Below are 27,922 nucleotides of genomic sequence, written 5' to 3'. Positions count from 1 at the left end.
CCGGGGGCGGCGGAGGGCGGAGGCCCAGCCTGCCCTTTCCCCTCCGGCCTGACCTTCTGCAGCAGGGAAGGCGGTCACCGCCCGTCGTCCTCACCAGGAGGGCACACCTGGCTCCCGCGCTCTGCTTACAGCTTTATTGGGTGCTTTGCGGGGAAGAGCAGGCTTGAGGGAACCCAGAGGTTATGTCCTCTAGGGGGCGATGCCGGGAGGACCTGAAATACCCAAGAGAGGAGCGTGAGGCTCTGCCTGGGGACCCGAGCCAGGTGGCCAGTGGGCACTGGGTGATGCCAGGGGAGGGAGCCCCAGGGGCGCTAGGAGAGGAATGGAGCTCCGGGTGGCCTTGGGCTCTGCACTGGGCGGGCGACAGAGGAGCGGGGGCACCGTCCCATCCACGGTGCCCGCTTGCCTGAGGGGGGCGCTCTGGGAGCGGCTCTGAGAAGGGGCAGCCCTGGGATGTGCTGAGAGCGCTCAGCGTCGGGGACAGGAGGACGTTGCGGGGAGTCGGGGGTCAGGAGAGAATGGGGGTGGACGGGCACAGAGGCTCTAAGTGGGGGCGCTCCGGGGACCCCCGCCCCGCCCGAAGCCCGCGCCTCACCCAGGTCCGGGTGCTCCAGAACGCAGTGCGCTACGTAGGCCGGGTTGCTGTGCAGGTCGCTGCATTTCTTGCAGAAAAGGATCTCGCAGAGCTCACAACCCCCGCCGCACGGCTGCTGCGGCCGCTGGGTCTGCAGCACGCACGGCTCCTCCTCCGGGGAGGTCCGCCTCCTACCGTGCGACCGGGCCCCCTGACGCTCGGTGCTCCGCGCCGGCCCCTCCCGCCGGGCCCGGGGTGCCCCCTCACCGGTCCGCCCGGCCCCGGGGCGCCCCCCTCACCGGTCCGCCCGGGCCCGGGGCGCCCCCTCACCGGTCGGCCAGCGCCGCGGGGCCGCGCAGCAGGGCCAAGGGCAGCAGCCAGCTCCAGAAGCCGCTGTCCGCGCGCCGCAGCAGCGCCACCTGCTGGGCGCTGGGCTCCTGGCGCAGCGGGCTGTACGACACGGTCTCCCGCTCCTGGGCGCCCTCCGCCTCCCGGGCCTCCGCCTCGCCCGGCTCCGCGCTCTCCGCCGGCTGCCTCCCCTCGTCCTCCTCCTCCGACCCCGACTCCTCCGCCGCCTCCTCCGGGACCCCCGGCTCCTCCGGCTCCTTCTTCCACAAGGGGGTCTTCACGCCTGCGGGCGGGGCGGCGGAGAGGAGGTCGGACCCTGACTGTGCCCACAACCCGACTCTTGCCCCGCACCCTATTCACCCCTCCACCCCCCGAAAAAGCTCCTTAAAGATGGTGCGTACGGAGGAGCCAGCAGGACTCCAAGAGAAGGTTACAGCGTCCAGGATTTCCCGGGCCTGCCTGGCTGCACCCCTCATCACCCCCACCCTGATTGCCCAGGTTTCTGCGCTTCCTAGGATTTGAGACGAGTCACGCTGCTTCTGTCTAGTTCCCTTTGCTCGCCTGTGAGATGGGGAGAGCGGTGCCTATTTCAGGGGTGGTTGAGAGGCAGCTATGAGATCGCCCAGCTGGGCCAGCGGGCAGCAATGAAGAGGAGGCAGCAATGAGACTTTCGAGCCTGGAACCAATGAGGGCTCATCCCCCTCCTTTCTGACTGGCTCTAGGGTGGGTACTGGTCTGTGGCGGTCAATAAACATCGATCAATAAACATCGTGTACTGGCCTGAATCCTAACACGTGGTGGTTTGTTTTCTAGATGATTCTTCCCTCTTCCCAGGGGGCCTTGCCTTAAGGAAGCCCAGCATCACCTGTGGAGGGCTGGGCGGGCAGCGGGCACAGAGCACCTCGTTGATGAGAAAAAGGTGCCTCCAATGAGCAGAGCAATGAGGAAAAAGCATCTCTTTCTCCTTCAGGGCATGACCCCGATGGCCAGCCAGAGTCAGCTGCCACAGACCCCTCTTGCCGATGTCTTTGTTCAGGGCACAAATCCCAGGACTCTAAGCCCCTGCAGAGGCAGGGATTCCTGGTCCGACAGGGAGAGTAACCGCCTGCGTGACTGGGCGGTGTCCAGCCTCAGCAGCAAACACCAGCCCAGCGCCCTCGGGTGCCCTGCTGTCCGCTGGGCCTGGGGAGCTGGCCTTGTGATGGAAAGAAGCGGGAGGGGTGCTGAAACCGGTTTGGCTCAGTGGATAGAGCATCGGCCTGCAGACTGAAAGGTCCCAGGTTCGATTCCGGTCAAGGGCATGTACATTGGTTGCGGGCACATCCCCGGTGGGGGGCGTGCAGGAGGCAGCTGGTCGATGTTTCTCTCTCATCGATGTTTCTAGCTCTCTATCCTTCTCCCTTCCTCTCTGTAAAAAAATCAATAAAATATATTTTTTAAAAAGAAGAAGAAGGGGGAGGGTGACAGAGAAGGCACAACGCTGGGGGTTTGCCCTGGAAAGGTGAAGGAAATCTGCCATGGACCCCTGCCTGACCTAAAGAGGTTGGAGACGAAGGGGAACCGTGATACAATTAGCATTCTAGCTCGCTTGTCTTAAGCACCAATTACATGCAATCACCACGCTAGGCTCTCTCTTCAGACACCGTGTTCCTTCATCGTCACAACGCCCTCAGCGAGGTGCCGGGTGAGGTAGGTCACAGAGGGCCCTGTGAACTTCATCTAAGATTTTTGGAAACCTTCCAAGAAAAGTTGTTCTCTTCAGAGATTCTGCCCGTTCTTGGAGCTCTGAGGTTGTGAGAGGCCAGACCCACTGCACAGCCAGAGAAGGGCATTGGGGACTTGGCAGGAGGAAGGGAAATTGGAGAGAAAAGTTGGGACTTGGGTAAGGTGACCAGACGCCCTGCTTTTGGCGGGACAGTTCCAATTTTCAACAATTTGTCCCGCATCCCATAGCGTTTTTAAAAAGTCCCGATTTTGGGGGGGGGGGGGGGAAATTGGGACTTTTTTAAAACGCCACGGGACGTGGGACAAATTGTTGAAAATCGGGTCGTCTGGTCACCTTAGACTTGAGGAGCTGGGCCATGGTGTGTGGACTTTGGTAGCATGTGAAGTTCACAGAGGCATTTAGCAAAGGGTCCAGAGCCAAATTCACGTGTTTGGACTCCATCGCTGTGCCCATTCCCCCCCACCCCCCCACAGTGCTCACCAAGCACCAAAGGCCACAGCCCTTCCGCAGCGGAAACACTGCGTGTTCTGATGCAGGGACACCTGCAGAGCTGTGTTGTAGGATGTTTCCTCCAACAGAGGAAGACCCACTGTGGTCCAGGCCAGAGAAGATAAAAGTCTGAATCGCAGGAGGTAAAGAAAGAGGGAGCAGATATCAAGAATATTCAGGAAACAGAAAGGAGAGGGCTTGTACGTGGATGGGAATAATCTTAAAAGGCTGGGCGACTACTCTGGGGTTGCCATGGTGATGAGCTGGTTGGTCCACCTGTAGTCAAGAGACCCTGTCCTCTAGCCCCACCCTGCCTCCAGCCCCCTTACCGTCCTTATCCATCCTTCCCAAGGCTATGCTGCCTGCTTCTCCTGATCAGAGCCTAGGATGAGAGGAAGTAGCAGACCCCGTAGAACGTGGTCTGGTCTCTAGGCTTCCGTTGGATCACCTGGGCGGGGCTAGAACCTCACCTGCCCACCGCGTTCCGCTCAGGAATGTGCCTTTTCTCGGCCTCCAAAAGCACCCAGCCTCAGATACCCCCCACCTCCCTCCTGGAAGAGCGTTATTAAAAGACAGTAGAGGGAGGGTTCAAACCTAGCTCTAGCACATACATGTATTTATTTTATTTTTTGTTAATCCTCACCTGAAGATATTTTCCCATTGACTTTTAGGGAGAGTGGAGGAGAGATGGAAAGACAGAGAGAAACATCGATATGGGAGAAACACATTGATTGGTTGCCTGCAACCAAGGTGCATGCCCTTAACCAGATTGAACCTGGGATCCTTTGGTCCACAGACCGACACTCTATTCACTGAGTCTAACCGGCTAGGGCTCTAGCACATAAATATAAAAGGTGTCTGGCCCTTGCCGGTTTGGCTCAGTGGTTAGGCCTGTGGACTGAAGGGTCCCTATTTGATTCCGGTCAAGGCCACATGCCGGGGTTGTGGGCTTGATTCCCAGTAGGGGGCGTGCAGGAGGCAGCCAATCAATGATTTTGTCTTATCATCTATCTCTCCTCTCTTCCTCTGTGAAATAAATAAATATATATATATATATATATATATATATATATATATATATATATATATATTTTTTTTTTTTAAAAAAGGTGTCTGGTTTTCAGCATGTTCTCTCTCTGACCCTCAGCCTCTTCCTCTGTAAACCAGATGTTGTGGTACAGCACCACTTTCCCTGGCCCGCAGAAACCGCTTAGAGCATGGCTTATCTGTTTCATTATTTTCTCCCCTCCCCTCTGTTCTGTCCCTGTCCTTCCTCAGCCCCGCACCCCCTTCACCCACTGCCGGCTCACTGCCTCAGCTCAGGGGAAGCCCAGCTGCCTGCACGGGGACATTCAACCTGCTGAGAGGATCATACAAGCGAGGAACCAGGGCTCCTGCTGCTCCCGTTTCCTTGGGTACAACCATCATGCCTTGATGCCTTTATTTATTTTAAATTCTCTATCACTTTCATGCTTAAATGGCCATCCAGTTTGACATTACCTTTTATTGAGAATTATAAGTCTTTTTTAAAAAAACATATTTTCATTTATTTCAGAGAGGAAGGGACAGGGAGAGAGAGAGAAAGAAACATCAATGATGAGAGGGAATCACCGATTGGCTGACTCCTGCACGCCCCCTACTGGGAATATAGCCAGTAACCCGGGCATGTGCCCTGCCTGGGAATTGAACCGTGACCTTCTGGTTCCTAGGTGGATGCTCAGCCACTGAGCCAGGCAGGCCAGGCTGCCAGAGCTTTCACACTGGCTGTTCCCTCTGCCCGAGTGCCCTGCCCCCAGAGACCTGCAGGTCCTGCTCCCTTACTTCTCTCAGGTTCAATAGCATCCCATCAGTGAGGCCTGCCCGCCCACCTCACATAAAATCCCTCACACACCCATCGCTTTAGTTCTTCATTTTTCTCCCGGTGTTCCGCACCATCTGACTCCCTACAGATTTGTGTGTTTGCCATTTGTCAACCAGCACCCATCAACATGCAAGCAGCCTCCATCGAGTCAGGGGCCTCTGCCAAAACTGGTTTGGCTCAGTGGATAGAGCGTCGGTCTGCGGACTGAAGGGTCCCCGGTTCGATTCCGGTCAAGGGCATGTACCTTGATTGAGGGCACATCCCCAGTAGGGGGCGTGCAAGAGGCAGCTGATCGATGATTCTCTCTCATCGATGTTTCTAACTCTCTATCCCTCTCTCTTCCTCTCTGTAAAAAATCAATAAAATATATTAAAAAAAAAAAAAAAGTCAGGGGCCTCATTGGCTGCTCTACATTTGGGCCTTTAATACTGTCCGGCACACAGTAGGTACTCAAGACATGCTTGTTGAGTGAATGCCTTTCTTTGGCCCTGGGCTGAGGAGCTATGAGCGATGGCCCACTGTGGAGGAATCCCGGGGGTAGCGTTAGGGTCGTGCAGATTCTCAAAAGAAAGGGGGCGGGGGTCCTGGTGTGGAGACGAGGATGCTGGGAGAATCACCGAGAGCTGGGACCCGCCCTGTCCCCAGCGTGGGTGCTCTTACAGTCTGATACGTCCACACACATCACACCTTTATTCCTCACCCTCGCAACACCCCGGAGAGGCAGACAGTGGCATCCCCATTTTACACGTGGGAAAACTGAGGCACAGAGAGGCTAGGTAGCATAGGAAGGTCACAGAGGGCTTTAGCAGAGGGTCCGGGGCAGACGCTTGCCTTTAGACCCTGTCCCTGTGTTTATTCACCCCCATCCTCCAGTGCTCACTAACCACCCAGCACCCCCTGCCCCAGAAGCCTCCACGTGTTCAACCCCACGTTTCCTCCTCTCCCAGCTCCAGGGCGGGCTCTGCAGGGCAGTCCTCGCCTGCCAGGAAGAGCTAACAATGAGTGTTTGTAGCAGCCGCTGTCTCCAAGGAGAGGAGAGGAGAGTGGAGAGGCCACGCCAGGCTCCACTGAGGTCCGGCGGGCGGTGGGGGGTGGGAGGCAGCCGGCGGGACCTGCCCAGCCCTGGAGGCGGCGAGACAGGAGTGTCCTCACTTCCATCCGTCCTGGCAGGGGGCGAACTCTGGGTCCCCTGGGCAGCCAGAGAGGGGGGGTGCTGCAGGACCCCCCAGCAGGGAAGGTTCTGGCAGGGACTGAGGAATGTGGGGAGGGGGCGGGACCTGGCCAGCCCCGTGGAGGCGGCTGAAGCCAGTGGCGAGTGGCAGAACCTGAAATCTGAGGCTCTCAGAGGGCAGAAGGGGAGCCGGGAGTCAGGGAGAACCAGCCAAGACACAGCAGGTGGCAGGAGGGAAGACAAAGCAGCGGGAGAGAAGAGGCCCCCCCCCCCTCCTCCTCCTCCTCCTCCTCCTCCTCCTCCTCCTCCGCTGAGGGCCAAGCCATGTCCCAGCGAGGGGGCCGCAGGAGGAGGCCTGGGGCCCCGGGGCCTCGGCTGTGCAGCGTCCGGCCCTTTAAGTCCAGCGAGCAGTACCTGGAGGCCATGAAGGAGGACCTGGCCGAGTGGCTCCGGGATCTCTACGGGCTGGACATCAGCGCCGCCAACTTCCTGCAGTCGCTGGAGACGGGCCTGGTGCTGTGCCAGCACGCCAACGCCGTCACCGAGGCCGCCCTGGCCTTCCTGGCTGCGGCGCCCGCCCGCGCCCGGAGGACTCCCGTGCCCCGGGCCGGGGTGACCTGCAATGACGCCGCCCGGCCAGGCACCTTCCAGGCCCGGGACAACGTCTCCAACTTCATCCAGTGGTGTCGCCAGGAGATGGGCATCCAAGGTACCCGCCCCGGCCCTCCCCGGCCCCAGACCCTCCCTCGCCTTGCTGGGCGACTGCCTCCTCTCTGGGGCCCAGGCCGCACGGAGGGTCCAAAGCCAGGGTCCTCCTCCCAGCTCATCCCTTTTCATCCTTCAGTTTGCCCACCTCACAGTGAGCCCTCAATAGGGAAGGGTGTTCCCGGGATGATTCCTTCATTCCCCCAGCACACGCCGAGTACCTCTCTCCTTTGTGGGGAGCACCGGGCACGGAGAGCGCCGATCCCCAGCTCCGAGGAGTTCAGGGTCTAGGGACGGAGACGGGTGAGAGCGTAGATGCGTGAATCACAGCCCGTTGTGATAAAAGCTCAGGAGAGGCGAGGGGGAGCTGGGAGGACACATCAGCTTCCTGATGAGGTGGGAGGTGGGGGCAGAGGGAGGCCACACCGAAGAAGGAAATCTGAGCTGAGTCTTGAGGCATGACTCGTGGGGGGAAAGGGGATTCTAAGCAGGGGACCCGCAGGGGCAGGACCGTTTGGGGACTGGGAGAGGCTGCGGTGGGTGAGGCCGAGGGCTGGGGTGAGGAGCTGAGAAAACAGTGGAGGAAGCACTGGGCCTTCAGGAGGGGCCGGCCGTGCTGGGGCCTGTGAGACTCAGGGGAGTGGGTGTCAGGGTCCCTCACCTCCGCGGCCTGGTTCCCAGCAGCAGGAGGGAGCTGGACGGTGTGCCAGCCTCCAGGCCAATGGCGGTGAGTGTGAGGCAGAGGGGAGGGTTAGGCCGGGTACTGGCTGGTGGCAAGGCAGTGAGGGGCAGGGTTGGAGGGGGGATGGAGGCTAGTGTTTGACTGAACACTTACTGTGTGCTGGACTTTGCAAACACAGCGGCCCCATGAAATAGACTATATCCCCATGTTACAGAAGAGAAGACTGAGGGCCCAGGGACTAGCCCAAGGTCACACAGCGGGCGGGTGGGAGTGTCCAGGATCCCTGGCGGTCAGGCTCCCAGGCCTCGTCCTCAGCCCTGCCTCCGGATACCTGGGCTGGAGGCGGAGGAGGAGATGCCTGGAGGTGAGAGGAGGAAGCAGAACGAACCTTTCTGCATCCGGACTCACCGTCTCACAGCCGGGCCCCAAGCTCCTTGGCTTGGCTGTGTCCCTTCTTCCCGTCCCCAACCTGCCCTCTCCTGTGGGATACCCCACCTTGTCTGCACCCAGCGCCCGAGCCATCCTGCCCAGGCCCTTCGCAGGCGCTGGTTTCAACTGGGAAACTCGGACCCAGACCGGCCAGCAGGGGCTCAGACTGCCTGACACCCTCCCCCACCCTCCCCCTCCCCGGTCAGAGGTGCTGATGTTCGAGACGGAGGACCTGGTGCTGCGCAAGAACGTGAGGAGCGTGGTGCTGTGTCTGCTGGAGCTGGGCCGCCGCGCCTGGCGCTTCGGGGTGGCGGCGCCCACGCTGGTGCAGCTGGAGGCGGAGATCGACGAGGAGCTGCGGAGGGAGCTGGCCCTGCCCCCGCCCGACCCCCCGCCGCCCGTGCCGCCCCGGCGCAGGCCCTGCCACTTCCGCAACCTGGACCGGATGGTGCGGCCCCTGGACTGCCCCCCAGCCCCGCCCTCCTCCCTCCCCCTCCTGTCCCCTCTGGGGCCACCCCCTGTTTGAACGCCTGTGCCCACCCCACACTGATCCACAGAGTGGTTTTAAGTCTCAGCTCTAACCACACACAGATCACGTTTTTTATTATTCACTCAGTAGTCTGCGCTTCGCTCATTTAACCCCCGTGAGAGGGTTTTTAAGAACACAGTCCCTGGCACCATCTCTGACACCTGGGATCAAGCCTGAGTCCCGCTGCTTTGCAGCTGTGTGACTTTGGGCAAAGGACTGAACCTCTCTGTGCCTGCGTTCCCGGTGCTTGGCTTCTATGCCTGACAGGGGTATCAGAGACGGAAGTCCGTATGACGGGCTCAGGACAGTGTCTGGCAGAGGGCGCCTGCCATAGGAGTTAGTTAGCTCTTCTGTGGTTAGCCCCGTTCTACCACCGCGGAATTGGGGTCCGGGAGGTTCCTTACCTGGCCACAGCCTATGACACGGTGGAGGCGGGACTCTGACCCTGCCACAGCCTGTCCGATTCCAAGACCCACCGTCTTCACCATGTCACCATTCCACTCCACCACCCCCATCAGCTGACCCCGTGGGCGCTGGGCCATAGGTGACCACTCCGGGCCTTGTTCCTGCTGCGTCGTTAAAAGTCTTCCCCACTCACTTCTCAGCCCCAGCCCTGACCTCAGCAGAAGCCTTGGACTGGCTCTGGGGAGAGGAATGTCCTCCATTGGGCTTGGCTTGGCATGGATGAGGGGGAGCAGGGGGAGGGGTTTGGGCACATGTGCAGGAGGGCTGAGCCCATGCCCACCGCCCGCAGGTTCAGAGCCTCGTGAGCCACTGCACATGCCCAGTGCAGTTCTCCATGGTCAAGGTGTCCGAGGGGAAGTACCGTGTGGGGGACTCCAACACCCTCATCTTCATCCGGGTAAGTGCTGGGTCTGAGGTGGAAGGGCCCCAGGGCCCGCAGACCAGGATTTCCTTCCATGGGACCCTGCCCGGGCCTGAGGGCTAGAATAGGAAGTCACCATTCATCCTAGCGTCCCAGGTCTTGAGGCTTGCTTTCTCTCGCTGGAAAAATTCCAGAAGATTCCTCACAAAGCTGGCAAGCCTATCCCCTCCTTCCATCAGGGCAGCCAGGACCACCCCCACCGTCTGCCTCCAACTTTGCCTGACTCTGAGGGGTCCCCAGGCAGACGTGAGGTATGCAGGGTCCTCCCAGCTCCCATCACCTCCACTCCACCCGCAGGCTTGGTCAGAGCAAGGGGCTTGAGAATCCCAAGTTTGGGTCCAGTGCATGGCCCAGCCACAGGGACCTCAGAGTTCACCCCTCAGATGCCTGGCTTGGTACATTCTGCACTCAGAGCAGGAGTACCAGCTGAAACGTGCCTCCAGCTACCTCCTCCACGCTCCATACCTGGCTGCTCCTCTGCAGAGACAGTCTGTGCCCAGGGGAGTGGCCTGCAGCTCAGGGGCATGGCCAAGCCCTTTAGGGCACAGGCCACAGCTGGGGACAGAGCCAGCTCCCTAAGCCCTCCCCCAGGCCCTGAGCCAATAGCCCTGGGAAGGCGGTTGGGGCAAGGATTTGTGGCCTTGAGTGGAGTGGGTCAGAGAGTCCCCCGAATTCTTTGACACACACACTGCAGGGCCAGGACCCCGTTTCTAATACAAGGATACGCAGGGGGACCCCTTTCCCATGAAGGGAGGGGAGAGGGCTCTGCGGCCAGACGGCACAATGCCTGTGCGACGCCTGGCTTCCTTGTGGGACAGCTTCCTGTTTGACCTGCCTCCATCCTTGACAACTTGTGTTATCTGATGCCCATCACAGAGGAGACTCGGGTGGCAAAATATGCACACGCCCCACTACAAGGGAATATTTGCGTGTGTGCGTGGGTGGGGCGTGTGCTGGGAGCCTGCAGGCTGGTCCAGAAAGGGGACACACTCTCCGTTTTGCCCTCCACCTTCTACTCGCTCCCTTGCAGGTCCTCCGGAACCACGTGATGGTGCGCGTCGGGGGCGGCTGGGACACCCTGGGCCATTATCTGGACAAACACGACCCCTGCCGGTGCACATCCCTCTGTGAGTCCCTTGAGAGTTTCCCTCCCTGCGCTCTGGGTTGGGAGGCTGGAAGTGGGAGGTAGGTATGAACCCCAGGGGCAAGAGGAGTGTGGGGTGGAGGTGGGGGATGTGGAGGAAAGAAGATGCTATAGAAGGTACAGGTGTGGTGCCGCCTCAGCCCTAGAAAGCAAGCTGAGCAGGCATCGTGCAATACCAATTCTAGCCACAAGATGACGCCACACACAGAGAATCAGCATTTTGGTCAGGGGGCATCTTGGCAGGGCTTAGGTCTGGCTGTGAGGTCCACAGCGGTGGCATCAAGCATGACCTGGAGGGGTCTTTAGACCCCCCAGTAATCTCCACCAGCACCTCAGGCCCCCTGATAAGCATCCATTGTAAGTAAAATATGTGAACTTGCAATACAAATGCAGCTTTAAGTAAGTCCCCTGCAGCGCTCTCGCACCAGGTTTCACCCCCCAAGCCCCGATAAGAGCAATTCTGGCACTGGTGCCGTCCCTGTCCCTGTGAGTCCCACTGTCTCTGATGTGGGGCGAGGCGTGTGGGAACGGCTGTGGCGAGAGCCGGCAGCAGGAACCTCATCCTCTCTTCCCCTCCTCTCCGGGGGGCTGTGCTGGTAGCACACAAGCCACGCAGCTTCCTGAAGCCCCCAGCCACGCCGGTGCAGCACGAGGTGCGGGTGCTGGATGGGCCCTGGCAGCTGCAGCCCAGGATGACCGTCAGCCGCTCTCAGAGCCCGCCGCCCCCTGTGGACTGGAAGGCATACACCTCCTCAGGCCGGAAGCTGAGGCCGCCCGCCTCCTCCCCCACACCCCGCCGTGAACGGGGAGGAGCAGGAGCGGGGGTCCTCAGGGAGACAACGCCATTCCTAAGGTACAGGGGAGGGACGGCAGGGCCTCTTTCTTCTCTGGAGCCCACATCCTCAGAGCCCCCCCACAACCCCCGAGATAAAGGGAATGAGTCTCCCGGCAGTACCCGTACCCCAACATGAACTCTGGTGTTCAGAACCAGAAAAAAAGCACCCAATACCTGTGGGATTATCTAGTGCACATATGTCAAACACAAGGCCTGCGGGCCAAATCCAGCCAGCCAGGCCTTGCAATGTGGCCCGCACTGCGCTGTCATCACTGCACTCCGCTGTCAGTTTATGACATTGTCAGTTTATGACTGTTCAGTAAACCATTCGGCCCGCGATTTAGGCTGGATTTTAGATTTTGGCCCCTTCTCTGATTGAGTTCGACACCCCTAATCTAGTGACTCCAGGTGCTCCCATTTCACAGAGGAGGAAGCTGAGGCCCATAAAGGGAACAGGCTTAGGCAAGGCCTTTCTGCCGGTTCATGGCAGAGCAGACACGAAGGCTCCCTGCCCCCCAAGACGGTGGCCTGTGGTGGCTGGGTTTGAAGTAACCCGGGGTGCAGGCCAGGCTGCTTGCCACCGGCTGCAAGGCGACGATGGAGAACAAAGTTAAATGGTATTTGCCATTAAGGCAGTGGTCGGCAAACTCATCCGTCCACAGAGCCAAATATCAACAGGACAACGACTGCCCTTTCTTTGGAGAGCCACATTTTTAAAACTTAAACTTCTTCTAACGCACCTTCTTCAACATAGACGCGCCCAGGCCGTGGTATCTTGTGGAAGAGCCACACTCGAGGGGCCAAAGAGCCGCATGTGGCTCGGGAGCCGGTTTGCCGACCGCTGCCGTAAGGAATACCCTTGGACAGACGCAGAGGGAGAGGGAACATGTGTTTCCTTCCACATGACGGCTGGCGCCTTGGAGTTCTGGTTGGGGAAAGGCCATCCCTCCCCAGGGCCAGGGGCTGGATTGGGTGACCCTGCCAGCCTATGATTCTCCCTTCCAGGTGCCAGGAGAGGCCACCCACCCCACCTCCGAGGCGGCTGCCAGCTGAGGACAGCTCACCCAGACCCCAATCCTCACCCACCCCCAGGGGCCGAGACCCACAGTGCACCTCCTCAGGGAGGAGGGCGGACGGACACCCCCCTGAACTCCCCAGGGGAAGGACTCCTGCGTCTTGGGTTCATGGGGAGACAGACAGCTGGGGAGCCCCTTCCAGGGCTTCCACCCCCCAGAGACGCCGAGCCCCCGAGGCTACTGCCCCAGGGACGCCAGCAGGAGGACCGTCTCCCCTGCCCAGTTACTCCAGCTCCTCAGCCAGGCCCCCGGGCCCCAGGGAGCCGCCTCGGGGGGGTGCTCCCTCCCAGCTCGGGGCGCCAGTGCCTGTCCGTCCTCCACCCCCTGCTGAAGGACCCACCGAGACCACTGTCCAGCGGGCCCCCGCCCGACCTCCCCCTCCAGGAGGAAGCTGTCCAGGTCTCACCACAGACCGGGAAAGAGGCTCCATGCCACCAGGGGCCGCCGCTGGAGTGCTGGCTGGGTCCAGTCCTGGTGGGGACTGCTCAGTGGAAGGAAGGCCAGGGGTCCGGAGGCTGGACATCTGGGTGACAGCAGAGGCTGGACAGTCTCGGGGCCTGGACACGCCCCTGGCCCCGGGCGGGACCCGGAAGCCAGCCATCTGCCGCAGCCTTGAGGAGGAGCTTCTGGCCAACATGAAGCTGCTCGAGGTGGGGACTGCCCACCCCCGGGGCCCAGGTGCTGGCCTCATCCCTCGCAGTGGAGTCTACGTCCCCGGCCTGGGGGGGCGGTGGCCTGAGCCTGGGGGTCCTTATGACGAAGTCATCCAGGAACTGGCGCGGGGCCCTCCACCCCTCACTAAGGTGGACCTGGCAGCCTGGAAGGCTGCCCCTCCCAGCTCCCCTAAGCTGGCAGTTACCACGGGCCCAGGAAGCCCAAGAGGGAAACTGGGAGCCAGAGAGAGTGGGCCAAGGTCAAAGGCAGCCCTGAGTGCCACGGACGCCGGGATGAGGAAGGTCCCAGCTCCAGGAGGGCAGGACCGCTCAGCCCCTCCCATGGGTGCCAGCCTGGCAGCCCCCGCACCTTCGCCCTTGGACCCAAATTCTGACAAAGCCAAGGCATGCCCAGGCCAGGGCAGGAGAGCACTGCGGAAGCCCCAGAGAGTACCATCTATCTACAAGCTGAAGCTGAGGCTCAGAATCCGGCCCCGGAGAGACCACAGGCCTGAGAAGCGGCCCTCGCGAATCCCTAAACCCCTGGCCTACCTCCGCCTGGGTCCAGCCAGGGCGCCCCCTAGCGGCAGGCCGGAAAGAGCGTCAGCGCTGGGCAGGAAGGGAGGAGAGGCAGCCCTGGTGGATGGAGCCGGGGCAGGGGAGAAAGAGGAAGGAAAGGAGGAGAAAGAGCCAGCCATTCCACGGGAGAGCAGACCCCAATGTACAGAGGGCTTGGGGCCTCAGCGGCTGGATCCACTCCCTCCCGAGGAGGAGTCCTGGGTCTAGGGAGGGGCTTCTCATCCCGGGGCCAGTGAAAAGAATGCCTAGGTAGCCACTGGGATCCCAGCTGCAGGAACAGAAGGAAGGGTCCCTCACCTCGATATAGGGCCTTGTCCAGGAGGGGTCAGAAGACAAACAGAGCATCTATCAGCGCAGACTAGCAAATGGACCACCCATCACCCCCATTCCAACTCCAGAATTGGGATAGAGGCAGTGGGGCCACCCTGTATGGTATCACCCTCCCCCATAGCAGCTCCCCAAACTCCTGTCCTCAGGCCGTGCCCACTGTTTCCATAATGTCTGTAAGTTATTAAACACGGGTGGGTCTGTCCTTGAGTGCCCAGCTTGAGTTGCTCTCTCTAGGGCTGTAGTGATGCAGGAAAGTGTAGCCTCAGACATTCTCCACTGGAGGGAAGAGGATGGGGAGGGAGCTGGGGTGAGAGAGGCGGTCTTTCCTGCGGTTCAGCCAGCCTTGCCCCCAGATAGCCCATCTCCTGGAGGTGGCTGGTGCGTCAGCACCACGGACAGGGGCAACGGCCACCAACACAGGCTCCTGGGAGACTTCAAAGCTCGGCTCTGGGGCTTGGGGACTGAGAGCCCTGGAGTCCAGAGGGATGGTTACCATATCCACACCCGTGACGTCATGGCCAAAGGATTACAGAGGCTCTGTGGGGGTGAGACAGCCCCTGGGGTTGAGTCCAGTTGTGCAAGGTGTCCCGAGCACAGCAGAGGCAGATGAGCTTCCCTTCCGGAGGGTTCTGGCCAGTGGGAAGGCTCAGGGGTAGGTGGCGTAGAGGTGAGTCCATCCTCTTCCCCGTGGTCCTTCTGGTTGCCCTGAGCCCCCAAACTCAGGCCACCCCAGCACCCGTGCCCAGCAGAGCGCTGTAGGGAGCCCCTTCCTCCCCACCCTCAGACACGGAGCCGACACCTCGGTACAGAAACGAGGGAAAACACTCCCTGATTTTTAATCTGACTTCCGTTCACAGCGCAATGGGCGTCGCACACACTTCCAGACCCTGTGGTGGGAAACCCTGGGTGGGTGGGGGGAGGCAGGGAGAAGGACAGAGACTCAGAATGGGGGGGTGGAGGAAACAGAAACCAAAGACCTGGGTGAGCCGAGGGGGTGAGGTGGGACGGGCAGGCAATACATTCCAATGGCTCCCACGGGGGCAGCCAGAGACCTGGCCCCCCCCCCCCCCCCTTCAGGAGCCTCAGAGCTGGGGATGGCGGTGATGATGAGATGCTGCCATCCCTCACCCTGTCCCCCTGGTGAACCAGGGAGCGGGATGCAGGGATGGAGGGGGCAGGCCCTCTCCCGTACCCTCCCAGCCACTCGGGGTGTGGGGAAGGGGAGCCACCTCCTCTGCAGCAGAGGGCGGCTCTGAGGGCAGGTGACTTGCCCCAAGTCATGTAGCACAACGGGGACCAGAACCAGGGAGACCCCGGACGGCCCGGGTCGGGCTGTGCTACCCAGGTGGGTGGAGGGGGAATCAGCTGGGAAATTCATAGATTCCCTCTCCCACTAGATCTGGATGATAAACTCCCCACCCACAAACCCTCCCCCAGACTCCTCTCCATCACCGCTCTGGGCTACCTGACTTCCTGGTCTAGCCAACAACGCTGGCCAGGTCAAGGCCGAGGTGTCCTATCCGCCCCTCTTCTAACAAGGAACCTTGCCGTCCTCCCATCAGCCCGGGGCTGAGGGCCCAGCCTCAAGGAGAACTTGGCCTGGGGGGCAGGAAACACGCCCCGTTTTGTGGCCTCCAAGTCCCCCAGGCATCCCTCAGGCCGCTCCTGGGACCTTCGTTATTTTTGTTATTTCTAAGTCGATACAAAACGGACAGTGATCAGCTCTGGTGAGGAGAGGTAGAAACCCGGCCGGGCAGCCGGAGAAGACGGGGCGGAGTGAGTCAGGGCACAGGGCCAACCGGTGTCGGCACAGGAAGTGTAGACCTGAGGGCCTCCATCCAGGAGGGGCGGGAGGAGGACGCGGGCCTATCTCCCTCGAGCAAGGGGGTCCCCATCATTCTCTTCCTGCCTCTACCCCTCCCCAGATTAATCAGGGTAACCTGAGATTCAAGCAGGGGCATCTAATCGGGGTGGATGGAAAAGCAGAGCCTTTGCTGGCACAACCTGGGCCCCAACCCCCACCCTGGGAACCAACCTGCCTCCCCTCCCCCCGAGCTCCCCAAACCCAGCATCCCCCGATCTAACGCCACCCAATCCAGGAAGGAACAGGGGGCTGGGACCTGGCATCATGGGAGTACACCTCTCCTTCGGGGGAGTTCCTCTCCACACTCTGCCAGGGGACAAAGCTTTAACCCAGGGGGTGACCTGGCTTCAGGGTCAGGAAGGGGGCGGGGGGCACCCGGCAGGGACGGACCATCGAGTTAAGGCTGGAAGGTAGGCTGTTGTGTCTCGCTCGGGGCTGCTGCGTGGGGAGGTCTCCCTGGAGAGGGCAGAGCTCAGCTTTTGCCCCTTGACTTAATCTGGGACCTCAACCCTCGGACCGGACCGAACCGAACGTGGTCCTAGGACCACCGGCCTCTCTCTCTGTCCTGCGCCGGTGGTGGTGCTGCCAGGCCAGAGGCAGCACCAGGACCTGCAACAGGGGGTGGGAGAAATGAGAGCCCTGTGAGCTGAGCTGGGGGCAGGGAGGAGGGGGGCCAGAGAGTGGGTGAGACCAAGAGACACTTGGGCAGACCGATGGGCAGGGGAGGAAGGCGCGGGGCGATGACAGACACACTCTCTGGAGAAGACTGGAGGGGGACCGGCTAAGGCAACACCTCCCCATGCCCACCCTCCGTTTCCTGCGCGCACCCCATGATCCCAAAAGGCTGTGGCGCCCCTGGGGGCCAGGCTGGGTACTGCGCTCACCACAGCCCTCAAGGAGCCGTCCCAGGAAGACAGATTGGAGAGACGGGAGGACCCGGCCGTTTGGGGGAGCTCCCTCTCGGTCCCCCCCCTCCCCCGCACCCACCTCTCACCGGGAGGCGCGCGGCTGCGGGGGCGGACCAGGCCCGGGCTCAGCGTTCTTGGCCCGCCGCTCGCTGCTCAGGCCGGGCAGGCCCGGGAGGAGGCCGCCCCGGCGGCGGGTGCCCGGGGCCGGCGGGCGGTGGGTCCGGGCAGCAGCCTGGGCGCCCGGGGCGGCGGGCGGGCGGGCGGTCACATGACGGCGCAGCGGTTGCGGCGCAGCGCGCCCTGGAAGCGCAGCGCGGCGTGCACGTGCTTGCAGCGGGCGCAGCCGATGCTCTTGAGCAGCTCGCTGAAGAGCAGCAGGATGTGCCAGTTGTACTTGGCCGAGCACTCCACGTAGCCGCACTTCCAGGTCTTGCGCACCAGGTGCGACACGTTCCAGCGCGGGATCACGCGGCCGCGCTGCAGGTCCCGCTTGTTGCCCACGATGATGATGGGCGTCTCCGAGGTGCCGATCACCCTGGGGGACGGGGAGGGACGAGGGGGCGAGGGGGGACTCTCAGGACTCCACCGGGGTCGCAGCCACTTGGACTGCCCTGGAGGCCGGCTGTGCCTGGCCGATAACAGTGTTGCCACACGTCTGTCCCAGGCACATCTGGGGCTACGTTACATTCTCTAATCCGCACAGCTGATCCAAAAGGTGGGTACTGGTGTGTGAGCCCCATTTTACAGATGAGGAGCCTGAGGCTTACCCATTTCACTGACCCGGGCATGCAGCTGAGGGGCCCTGGCAGTCAGTCTTGTTCCTGGAGCCCCTGATCGAACCCCTGTATTAGACTCCCCAGGATAAGGGTCCCTGAATGAGTCCACAGAAATGGGGAACAGGTAACAGAAAATGTCATGAGTGTGTGTGTGTGTGTGTGTGTGTGTGTGAGACGGGATGTGTGGGACCTGGCGGGGACTCCATCTGCACCCCTCCACCGCGCCCTTTCCCCGGGGACTGGCTAGCACTAGGGCACCCACTGAGGTGGCAAAAGACTGTATCCTGGGCCCTCACCTCGTCTCCAGGATCTGCTGGCGGATGGTCTTGACGTACTCAAAACTGTCAAAGCAGCAGATGTCGTAGACCAGGATGTAGGCGTGGACGCTCCGGAGTCCCCTGCAGCAGGCGTCTGCCCACTCCTGCAACACCCCAGTGAGGGCCAAGGTTAGAGCAGCTACGGGGGCTCCCCTGTCCCCAGCCACCCCAGCCATAGACGGACAGCTCTCACCGCCACTGCACCCTGAGCCTCTCACACCCACCTCTTCCCAGGAAGCCAGGGCCTGGGCCGAAGGGAGCTCAGTGCCGCGGGCTCCCCACCCCAAGCTGGGAGAGGGCAGGTCACACTGTCCGACCTCCAGGACCACTACACGGATCTGTGCATACCCGGAGCTGTTGAAATAGTCTCCATCTGTCCTAACGGGTTTGGCTCAGTGGATAGAGCACCGGCCTGCAGACTGAAAGGTCCCAGGTTCGATTCCCATCAAGGGCATGTACCTTGGTTGCAGGCACATCCCCAGTGGAAGGTGTGCGGGAGGCAGCTGATCGATGTTTCTCTCTCACCAATGTTTCTAACTCTCTATCCCTCTGCCTTCCTCTCTATAAAAAAATCAATTAAAAAAATAGTCTCTATCTTTAAAAAAAATTGATTCCAGAGAGAACGGGAGAAGGAGAGATAGAAACATCAATGATGAGAATCACTGATGGGTCGCCTGCTGTGTGGCCCACCGCTAAGGATCAAGCCCACAACCCGAGCATGTGCCCTGACTGGGGAATCGAACCATGACCTCCTGGTTGATAAGTGGATGCTCAGCCACTGAGCCATGCCAGCTGAGCAAAACAGACTCTAACTTCTAAGCCTTAGCTCAAATGCCTCCTCCTCCAAGAAGCCTTCCTACAATCTACTCCCTTATCTCCTGTGTGTATATACCTTGGTTACAACTGTTTCCATCTCCAGACCCCCCACTTCTGTGAGCTCCTGAGAGAAGCAGAACCAAGCCATCCTCATTTTTATGTAACTCCTCCTCCTCCTCCTCTCCTCTCAGTACCTTGCACACTGTGTTTGCTCCTAGCAGGCTCCGTTAAGGGCGCACTGCCTAACCTGGTGAGCTCTCCATGGTCCTGAAGCCAACTTGGTCCACACTAGGATCAACACTAACTCCTGTCTGCCAGGCTGCCCTTAGGTTGCTATCTGATGTTCCCCTTCTGTAGGCTCCACTCTGCCCAGGGACAGAAGGAGCGGGTCTGAGAAGACTGAGACTGGATACATAGTCGGGGCTGATGGACAGCAGGGCCCCAGGGACCCGGAACTTCCTGAATGTTTGTGGCAAATTCTCAGGATGGTGTTGCAGCTCCAGAGGAATAGACCCATGGAAAGTCTGAGTGCACTAAAGAGGAGGTTCCTTAAGAATTAACTAATTAACTTGCCAGCAGATGGCAATTGCAAGAGCAGTTGAAGGCAGCCAGTGTGTGGAAAGAGGATGGACTCGGAAGCGGGGGAGGCAGAGGCCTCCGGGCCCAGGGGAACCAGGGTCTTCTCCTTGGAGGGGCCGGGAAAAGACGAGGAGGAGGCGCAGCGTGTCTCCTGTGCCAGCTTGTGAGTGGAACTGGGGCAAAGGCCCCAGGGAGGACTACGGCGGCTCTCCACCTCAGAGAAGGAATGAAAAGGAAGCGACTTTGGTGGTGGTGGTGGTAGAGAGTTGTGTCTGACTCCGGAAAGGTGCTTCCCACCTCAGAAGCTCAGAGGCTGCGGCAGGGGGTTTCCCCAGGAGGAGGAGGAGGCATCTTTTCTTTGTGCTGAGCTCTAACTTGGGTGCAGGGGGAAGACACCGAGGACAAAGCTAACACTGTAGGAAGCCGTTCACTGGCCTCCGGGGCCAGGGAACACAGCACTCCGCTGGACACCGTGAGCACCAGGAGCCTAGGACCCACATCTGTAAATGGTTCCGCCCCCAACCCACAGGGGCGTGGTTAGTGGCAAGTGGGAGGAATGGGGAAAACAGGCCCCGAGGTGCCCTCCCTCCTCCAGCTCTCGGCTGGGGAGAGGAAACAGCTGCCAGGCTTCCAGGGTGACAGCCCCACCTCTTCCTCCTCTTCCCCCACACACTGACTCCTCAAGGGGCCTCCAGCCTGCCTCCCACCCCCTTCTCTCCGGAGGCTCCTAAAAGGGGGAGGAGGAAGGCTCCTGATTGGCTGGCTTGTCCCTTCACCCCTGGTTGAAGGGAGGGGACAAGAAAGCTCAACTTTCCTTCCAGCTTGTTCTAGGAAGGGTTCCAGGTGGTCAAAGACCATCTTGGGGCCCTGTCAAAGCACAAGAAGGAGCGATGGAAACTGAGTCCAGCCCTAGCCGGTTTGGCTTAGTGGATAGAATGTTGGCCTGGGGACTGAAGGGTCCTGGGTTCGATACCGGTCAAGGGCACACCCCCAGTAGGGGGTGTGCAGGAGGCAGCTGATTGATGCTTCTCTCTCATCAATATTTCTAACTCTCTCTCTCCCTTCCTCTCTGTAAAAAAATCAATAAAATATATATATATTTTTAAAAAGAAACTGAGTCCAGTTCCAAGGACCTGGGAGATGAGGGAGGGAGGTCAACACCTGGGCCTCACCCTGCATTCGCTGCCTGAGCCCTCTAACCTCCGCTTCCTCCTCTGATAGGAAGGAGGAGAGGGGGCTGCGGGAGGGACGACTGAGGCTCAGACCCAGGAAACACCACTCTCCTGGGCTGCTTTCACCTGGAATTGGGAAGGAATGTGTTTTTGTTCTATTGTCAGGTGGTGCCATCAGGATACTTGGGTTTTATATTGTTACTTGTTGCTCCAGGAGTGAAGTCTTGGACATCCTAAAGAGTCCAAAACTCAGGGTCAACCAGAAAGAAAAAGGCCAACAATCCAATAGAAAGCTGGGCAAAGGGCATTAATAGTTGTCAGAAAAAGAAATATAAAGGCCCTTAAACGTATGAAAAGACGCTCAACTTCACTCACAATCAGAGATGGAAATAAAACCTACACAGAGACTATCAAATCTCATCTATCCGATTGTCAGGCAACACGCTCTGATGGTAAAGCTTTGGGGAGTCCTGGCGGGGTAGCTCAGTTGGTTAGAATATTGTCTTGATACGCCAAGGTTGCGGGTTCGATCCCTGGTCAGGGCACATACAAGAAGCAACAAATGAATGCGTCAGTAGATGGAACAATAAATCGATCACTCTCTTTCTCTCCCAAATCAGTAACAAAAAAGGCTTTGGGGAAAACAGCGCTCAGATGGGGAGGGGAGTCTGACACCTCCCAAACTCCAGGTGCGTTTACCCTTGATCTAAGCAATGCATTTCCAGAAATTCACCCCACGGGCATGTCTCCTATGTGCTACCTGACTGTGTACAAGACTGCTCATCGCAGCACCCTCTGAACCAGCAAAAGATCGGAAAGAACCCCCTTGTCCAACCAGTGGGGAGCTGCCTAGGACGTCTCTCCAATGGACTCCAGCGCAGTCACAAAAGAACGAGATGACCCCTAGATACTGACATGGAAAGATCTCCAGCTTATACCATTCAGTCAAAACACACACACACACACACACACACACACACACACACACACAAAAAAGGTCCAGAACAGTGTTGATTTTAAATGTTAAGAAAGGAAGTGGAATAAGAACACATTTTCTTATTTGAGAAACCCTAGAAGTCTGAATAAAAAATCCCGAAAACAAGGAGAGTGAGCGGCTTCAGAGAGTGGGGCAAGAATCAGGATGAAGCGGGCAGAGGTGGCACTGAGATTTCTCGGGGTGTACCTTTTTACCAAGTTTGAACTTTTAAATCGCGTCTTACCTAAGCCAAATGTGAAATTAAATTAAAACGAAGTACACAACGAAACGTGAAAAGTGCACAAAGCTTGATGTGCCGGCCTGGAGTGAGATCTGAGACTCAGGCTACTGTTCAAGTCTCCTTTGGAGATCTAGACCCTGACCCACCGCCCTGACCTCGCTGCCCCCGAGGAGGGGTGCCTGAACCAGGCTGCGGTCTGTGGTGCTGACCCCCCCACCTGGGATGGCAGAAGCAAGCGTCCATGAGGCTGGGCCCAGGCCCTCCTGCCCGGGGTTGCTGGGACAGTGCTGAGCCTGAGTCCCTCCCCAGCACTAGCTGCACAATTACAACTGGCCAAGCCGTGGCCCCTGCCTTCCTGTCCACCACTGTGCCTATCCCCCTTCCAGAGCAAACCTCTGGCGGGGGCTGCCGCCCGTGAGCAAAGTGTCTTAGACTCCCCGGCGCCCAGCCCCTCTGAAGCCAGAAGCAGAGAGAAGGAAGGAGGACGTGGTCCCTGCAAGCTTGGGGCAGGAGCACTGTAAGCTGTGGCTCTGGGGGCATCTGAGTCCACCCCCTGCAGGAAGGGTGCCCAGCAGGCCAGTCTGGAGAGCAGGGGCAGAGCATGGCGTAAGAGTAAAACCCCTTGGGCAGGAGACCTGTCTCTGAGAACACACCTTCTCCAGGCCTTGGCCTTTCCGTCTGCTGTCCGTCCACTGACCTTTCTACCCCAGAGCCCACTACAGAGCCCAGCACACGTAAATAAGGCTCATTAAATGTCTGTAGAATAGACCAGCACACAATGGACTCGGGGTACGGCTCTAAGCATTCCTGGTGGCCCATGGTGCAGCGTGGAGCTGGAGAGGGCTGGAGTCCACGGTCCCCCTCCCCTCTCCCGGCCCCCCTCCCCTCCCCGGCCCTCCTACCTGCAGCGTGTTGACAGGGAAGGCGCTGATGGGCGGGAAGTCGAGGATCTGGAGGTCGTGCACGTGGCCGTTCATGACGACGGCAGGCAGGTAGAGGCGGCGGGTGGTGGTGGGCACGCAGACCTCGCTGAACTCGTTGTACAGGAACTGGCGCACGATGGCACTCTTGCCCACGCCTCGCGCCCCCAGCACGGCCACCCGGTAGGTGGAGACCATGCCTCTCGCCCCGCGCCGCCACCGCGTCCTCGCCGCTGCCTGGGGCTCCCCCGGGCTGCATATTCCAGGGGCTGGGGGCTCAGCCACCGTCAGGACTGGTCATTGCTGCCCCTGCCCGCCCTGGGCCCTCTGCGGCCTCCACCTGGACTGTGGGGACAAGAGGTGGGCTGGCTTTAGGGTCTGTGCTGAAGCGGCTCCGGCCACTCAGCATGCCTCCCCTTGCCCGGAACCCCCGTCTTATCTACTGAAATCCTCTCCGTCTTTGCTTCGTTTGCTCCTGTCCTCCCACCACGGGGGATGACCTGACTTCTGGCCAGCGAGGCGGCTGCAGAGCAGCGGGGCCCTGCTTCCCCAGAGCCTGGGGCGTGTCTGGGTCTCCTCCCTCCGCAGGGGTGAGCCCAGGCCAGCGTGTCTCAGTGAAGGCGCTCCTGGCATTCCTCAGAGGGAGGATTCTTCATTGGGCAGGAGGACTGCCTGCTCACTGCAGGTCCTTTCACATCCCAGCCGCCAGCTGCAGCAGCCTCCAGTCACCATGACGACCCAAAATGCGCCCCCCCCTCCTCCCCTTTCCAAATGTCCCCAGTGGGACCCCTGGACTAGATGGCCTCTTGGCTCTGGAGGGCAACACCTGAGCTATTGCTCTGTCAGCGTGCGCGCCCACGAGGATCCCCTCCGTGAATACGACACCCCTCAGGGCAGGGGCTCCCACGTTAGAGAAGGCTCGGAGGGAGTGAGAAACGCGCCCAGAGAACGCCAGCCACTCCTCGCCACACTGTCACGGTACTTCTTCCAAGTTCAGTGATTCCAGCTGGTCAATGCCCACAGGCCAAGGGCTGTGTCTGATCCTCTGGCAACCCCCTGGGCTCAGAGGGCCTGGCACAGAGCAGGTGTGCTGGCAGCCAGGACCCGGCTGCTACAAGGTTGGACCTTGTCACAGACTCATTAGCTCCTCGCTCACTCAGTTTCAGGGACTTCAGAGCTTGGGCATAAACCACAGCTATGTTTTCCAGCGGTGGGTCCGTGGGCAAATCACCTGCCCAATCGGAGCCACGCTCTGCACATATATTAAAGGGGTCCATAGCCCCTACTTCTGAGAACATGTATGTCGGGTCGGCAAACTCATTAGACAACAGAGCCAAATATCAACAGTACGACGATTGAAATTTGAGAGCCAAAATTTTAAAACTTATTCCTCTAATGCCACTTCTTCAAAATAGACTGGCCCAGGCCATGGTATTTTAAGGAAGAACCACACTCCAGGGGCCAAAGAGCCGCATGTGGCTCGTGAGCCGCAGTTTGCCGACCACGGATCTATGTAAATCTCCTAGCTAGGTGCCCTCCCTTTTTTAGGGGTTGAGGGGAGGATGATGACCAGGGAGCTGCTACCTGCCTAAGCCCTTCTGTTTGGGGACTGTTCCCAGGCAGGATGAGACCAGAGCCTGCCAAGGGGGTCCCGGGGAGATGGGTTGGCTGGATTTTGATAGGGCCGTGCTCTTCAGGCTGCACGTACGTTTTTTCTGTGTGGATGCGTGCTCTTTCCACACATGCACAGCTCACAGCTGAAGGTACTGCGGTCTTTCCTCATCCAGAGGACCTAGCCCACTAGGTCCTTGTACCGACAGCACAGTGTGCAAAGGGCAGGATGTGGAGTGAGACACACCGGGGGTGGATTCCCAGCTTTGCCACTCACCTCACGCGTGACCTTGGGCATGAAACGTCACAGGGGGTGGTGTGGTTGCACAGGTAAAGCCAGGTGCCTGGCACAGAGCAGGTGTTCAGGGAGGAGTGGCCATTGTGCTGCACCTCCATCTAAGGTGGCTAGGACCTCTTAGCAATCCTGGGATGGGTCATCATCCACTGTTGTTGACAAACATGCTTTGTGTGTGTGTGTGTGTGCGCGTTTGTGATTCTTTCCCCCATTTTATTGACGGTAAAAACAAGAACCAAAACACCCCCCTGAGACTTAGGGGACGTGACCACAGAGCCAGCTGAGCTGTGAACTAAGAGTAGGACCCTGATCGCCTTCCTGCCCCATGTAGTGTCTTCTCAACAGGTGCTTATGGCTCCCAACTGGGGTAAGTACCAGTCCCTGCTCCCCACAAAGCCCTCAGGCCCTGGGCCCCTCGGGCACCCCTGGGCCCGGCCAGCTTGGCAGAGAACCCCAGCTGGGTTAATTACATAACCAGACAAGCAGGTGGGGAGGGGGCCATCCGAGGGCAGGCAGAGAGCACAGGGAATCCAAGAAGAGCCCTCTGCCTCTCTCTCTCTGGGTGGCAAAACTCAGAGGTATCTAGGATGTCCCCTACCTGCAGATCCTCCCGGACACCACACTGCCTGCCCAGAAACCAGCCCTTCAGGGGCAATAACGGGGAAATAAAAGCGGGTCATCGTGCTCGCGCCAGGAAGCGGTGCCAGAGAGGCCCCTAGGCTGGGGCAGCCTCCTGGAACTCACCAGGCCCGAGCGTGGCCCTGTGCCTGGCTGGGAGGTGACCAGTGCCCCCTCCTTCTCCCCAGGCCGGGGTCCTGGGTCTAAGTGTCTACGAATCCAGCGTCCCCAGCAGGTGGGGGTGGGTGGGGGCTGCCCGGAGCAGCCGGGCCCAGCCCCTGAGCGCTCCCTCCCCAAGGCCTGCGCTCCGCAGTGAGTCTGCAGACAGCGCCCGCTCGCCCGCCCGCCCGCCCGCCCGCCCGGGAAGAGCCTGGGGACTCACACGGGGCCCAAGCCCGCCTCCCGTCCTCTCCCCCGGGCCTGGCTGCCGGAGTCTCTGCCCCAGACCGAGGACCGGGCTTCCCGGGTCCCGTGGGCCGAGTCCCCCGCCGTCTGCCTGCTGCTGTCCCCACCACGTTCCCGGGCGAGCGGGTGGGTGGGGGCTCCGGAGGATGCTGGGCTCCGCATGACCTGATTGGTAGGAGTTGGGGTGGGGGGTGCTAGAGCCCAGCCCGATCTCCGCCTCCAGCAGCACCTGGCAGGCACCCCGCACCCCCAGCTCCGGCTCTCACGTGGCAGCCCCGCGCCGCTTCCCCGCCAGCCCGCCGGCCCCCTCCTCCCTCCCTCCCTCCCTCCCTCGCTCCTCGCCCGGGCACCCGTCGCCCCAGCCGTACCCCCTTCACCTACCCCCCGACCCCCCCCCGACCCCCCCACCCCGCGCCACCCCGCCGGCCCCGGACCTCCCGCCGCTTACCCGGGGCCGTCTTAGCTGCCCCCAGCCCTGGGGCCGCGCTCCCCCCGGGCTCCGGCGCTGCCCCCGGTCCCTGGCCCGGGGGGAGAGGAGGGGCCCCGGCTGCCCTGGCGGCGGCTCAGAGGCGGGCGCGGGGGCAGGTGCGGGCGCCGAGGGGTAGGCACCTCCAGCCCCTGGTCCCGGAGCGCCGCCCGCCAGCGCCGGGAGGAGGGAGGAGGGGCAGGGAGCAGGGAGCAGGGAGGAGGGAGCAAGGAGGAGGGAGGAGGGACGCCGGGCGGGGCAGGGGGGGTGGGGGGGGGCGGCGAGTGGCTGGCATTCCGCTGGGTCCCTGAGCCTGACACATTCACTTGGACGACCCTGGTGGAATTTGTTAATCCTCAGACGCAGCACCCCCTCGGACTCTGCTGGCGGTATTTTCAGCTCTAACCTGGAGGGCGGGAAGAAGGGACCGGGAGGCCCTCAGGGCATCTGCTTCACTCCAGGCGAGGCTTGCTCCGAGCGAAGCTGCTCTGCTTCTTCCATGGAATGATGCCCCCTAACCAGGCTGCTCCTTCTCCTCTTCAGACGGGGAGATAGCAGGGGCTGAGGGCAGACTCACCCTCGTATTTATTCTGGAACCGTCGTTACCGGCGTCATTATCAGCAGCTAACACTTATGAGCACCTACTATGTGCCAGGCGACGTGCTCCGAGCTTTGGGTGTATCCTCAAATGTCACCCGCACAATTCCGTGAAGGAGAGTGTTGATCCCGGTTTACAGATGAGCTAGCTGAGGCTGAGAGAGGCTAAGTTGTCTTACCGAAGGGCAAAAAGTGGAATATAGCTGAAACCGGTTTGGCTCAATGGATAGAGCGTTGGCTTGGGGACTGAAGGGACCCGGGTTCGATTCTGGTCAAGGGCATGTAGCTTGGTTGCGGGCATATTCCCAGTAGGGGGTGTGCAAGAGGCAGCTGATTGATGATTCTCATTGATGTTTCTAACTCTCTATCCCTCTCTCTTCCTCTCTGTACAAAATCAATAAAATATACTTTTTTAAAAAAGTGGAATATAAACATTGGGAGTCCCGAACTGGGCGGCCGCTGATGAGCTTGGAGCTGTGCTGTGCTGTGCCAAGGCAAGGTTCGGAGGGAAGGCAGAGGGCGTGGGCCAACTAGCTAGAGGAGTCCGTGGAGGCAACATTCAGGGAAGGAGCCTTGACAGGAATGAACTTGGGGTGGGGATGCTGTGGGAGAGGAGGCCTGAGCGGAGTCCGGGACCAGACCTGCACGCCAGGGGCAGGAATCATGGTGAGTGACAGGGAGCCACGTTGGTTGAGGTGAGGTAGCGAAGGCCTTGATTGCCGGTAGGAGTTTGGACATAGTCCCGTGCTGCATGGGAAGGCATTGAAGGTTTTTGGTTTTAGTTTTGTTAATTCTCACCCAAGTATATTTTTTCCCATTGATTTCTTTTAGAGAGAGTGATAGGGAGGGGAGAGACACAGAGAGAAACATTGATGTGAGAGAGACACATTGATTGGTTGCCTCCTCAAGGCATCCTGACCAGGATTGGGGATCAAGCCTGCAACTGAGGTACATGCCCTTGACTGGAATCCAACCTGGGACCCTAACCACTGAGCAAACCGGCCAGGGCCATTAGAGGGTGTTGAAGCAGGGTAGCCACCTGGTCACAGTTGTATTTCAAACGCCGGGAGGGCCGGGAGGCAGAGGAGCGGGAGCTCTGAAATATGTCTCTGCCTCTGGGACCCAGCATCGGCCCCTCGCACTTCCTACTATTTGTGGCCATGGTTTCCCCGCAGACCCTAGTCCTCCTCCTCACTGGGCTCTACATTTTGGGCACCCTCCCCATTGTTCCCTCTCCTTTCCTGTCCAGACAGAAAGCACAGTGGTTATGAGCCAGAGTTCAGAATCAGACAGACCTGGATTTAGATCCTGGCCTTACCACTTACTGTGGGGCTGAAGGCAAGC

General features: G+C 60.0%; 3 protein-coding genes across 5 annotated transcripts; 1 reads left to right on the top strand and 2 right to left on the bottom strand.

The window, feature by feature from the left end:
- Positions 1-757: 757 nt before the first annotated feature.
- Positions 758-3,479, bottom strand: LOC311610819 (uncharacterized protein C17orf50 homolog; the record flags this gene model as incomplete). Its single annotated transcript, XM_084862336.1, has 2 exons — positions 758-1,274; positions 3,467-3,479. The coding sequence occupies 2 exons, from the start codon at positions 3,477-3,479 to the stop codon at positions 901-903; spliced, it is 387 nt and encodes a 128-aa protein (XP_084718462.1). The 3' UTR covers positions 758-900.
- A 2,633-nt stretch (positions 3,480-6,112) lies between these two features.
- On the top strand, positions 6,113-14,230 carry GAS2L2 (growth arrest specific 2 like 2). Its single transcript, XM_084863440.1, has 6 exons — positions 6,113-6,878; positions 8,192-8,433; positions 9,269-9,376; positions 10,431-10,527; positions 11,145-11,397; positions 12,385-14,230. The coding sequence occupies exons 1-6, from the start codon at positions 6,494-6,496 to the stop codon at positions 13,892-13,894; spliced, it is 2,595 nt and encodes an 864-aa protein (XP_084719566.1). The 5' UTR covers positions 6,113-6,493; the 3' UTR covers positions 13,895-14,230.
- Positions 14,231-14,821: 591 nt separating this feature from the next.
- Positions 14,822-26,171, bottom strand: RASL10B (RAS like family 10 member B). Of its 3 annotated transcripts, XM_084863648.1 has the most exons (5): positions 25,964-26,171; positions 24,475-24,641; positions 22,569-22,931; positions 17,862-17,986; positions 14,822-17,324 (listed from the first exon to the last, which is right to left on the bottom strand). In XM_084863648.1, the coding sequence occupies exons 3-5, from the start codon at positions 22,782-22,784 to the stop codon at positions 17,054-17,056; spliced, it is 612 nt and encodes a 203-aa protein (XP_084719774.1). In that variant the 5' UTR covers positions 22,785-22,931; positions 24,475-24,641; positions 25,964-26,171; the 3' UTR covers positions 14,822-17,053. The 3 variants fall into 3 exon arrangements, with proteins under 3 accessions (XP_084719774.1, XP_084719772.1, XP_084719773.1); XM_084863646.1 differs by lacking the exon at positions 24,475-24,641; XM_084863647.1 differs by lacking the exon at positions 25,964-26,171 and having other exon boundaries at positions 24,475-25,701.
- Between the last annotated feature and the right edge of the window lie 1,751 nt (positions 26,172-27,922).

The sequence above is a fragment of the Pipistrellus hanaki genome, assembly GCF_964339955.1.
Source record: "Pipistrellus hanaki genome assembly, chromosome: 16".
NCBI lineage: Eukaryota > Metazoa > Chordata > Mammalia > Chiroptera > Vespertilionidae > Pipistrellus > Pipistrellus hanaki.
This window is presented reverse-complemented; position numbering and strand designations above follow the sequence as displayed.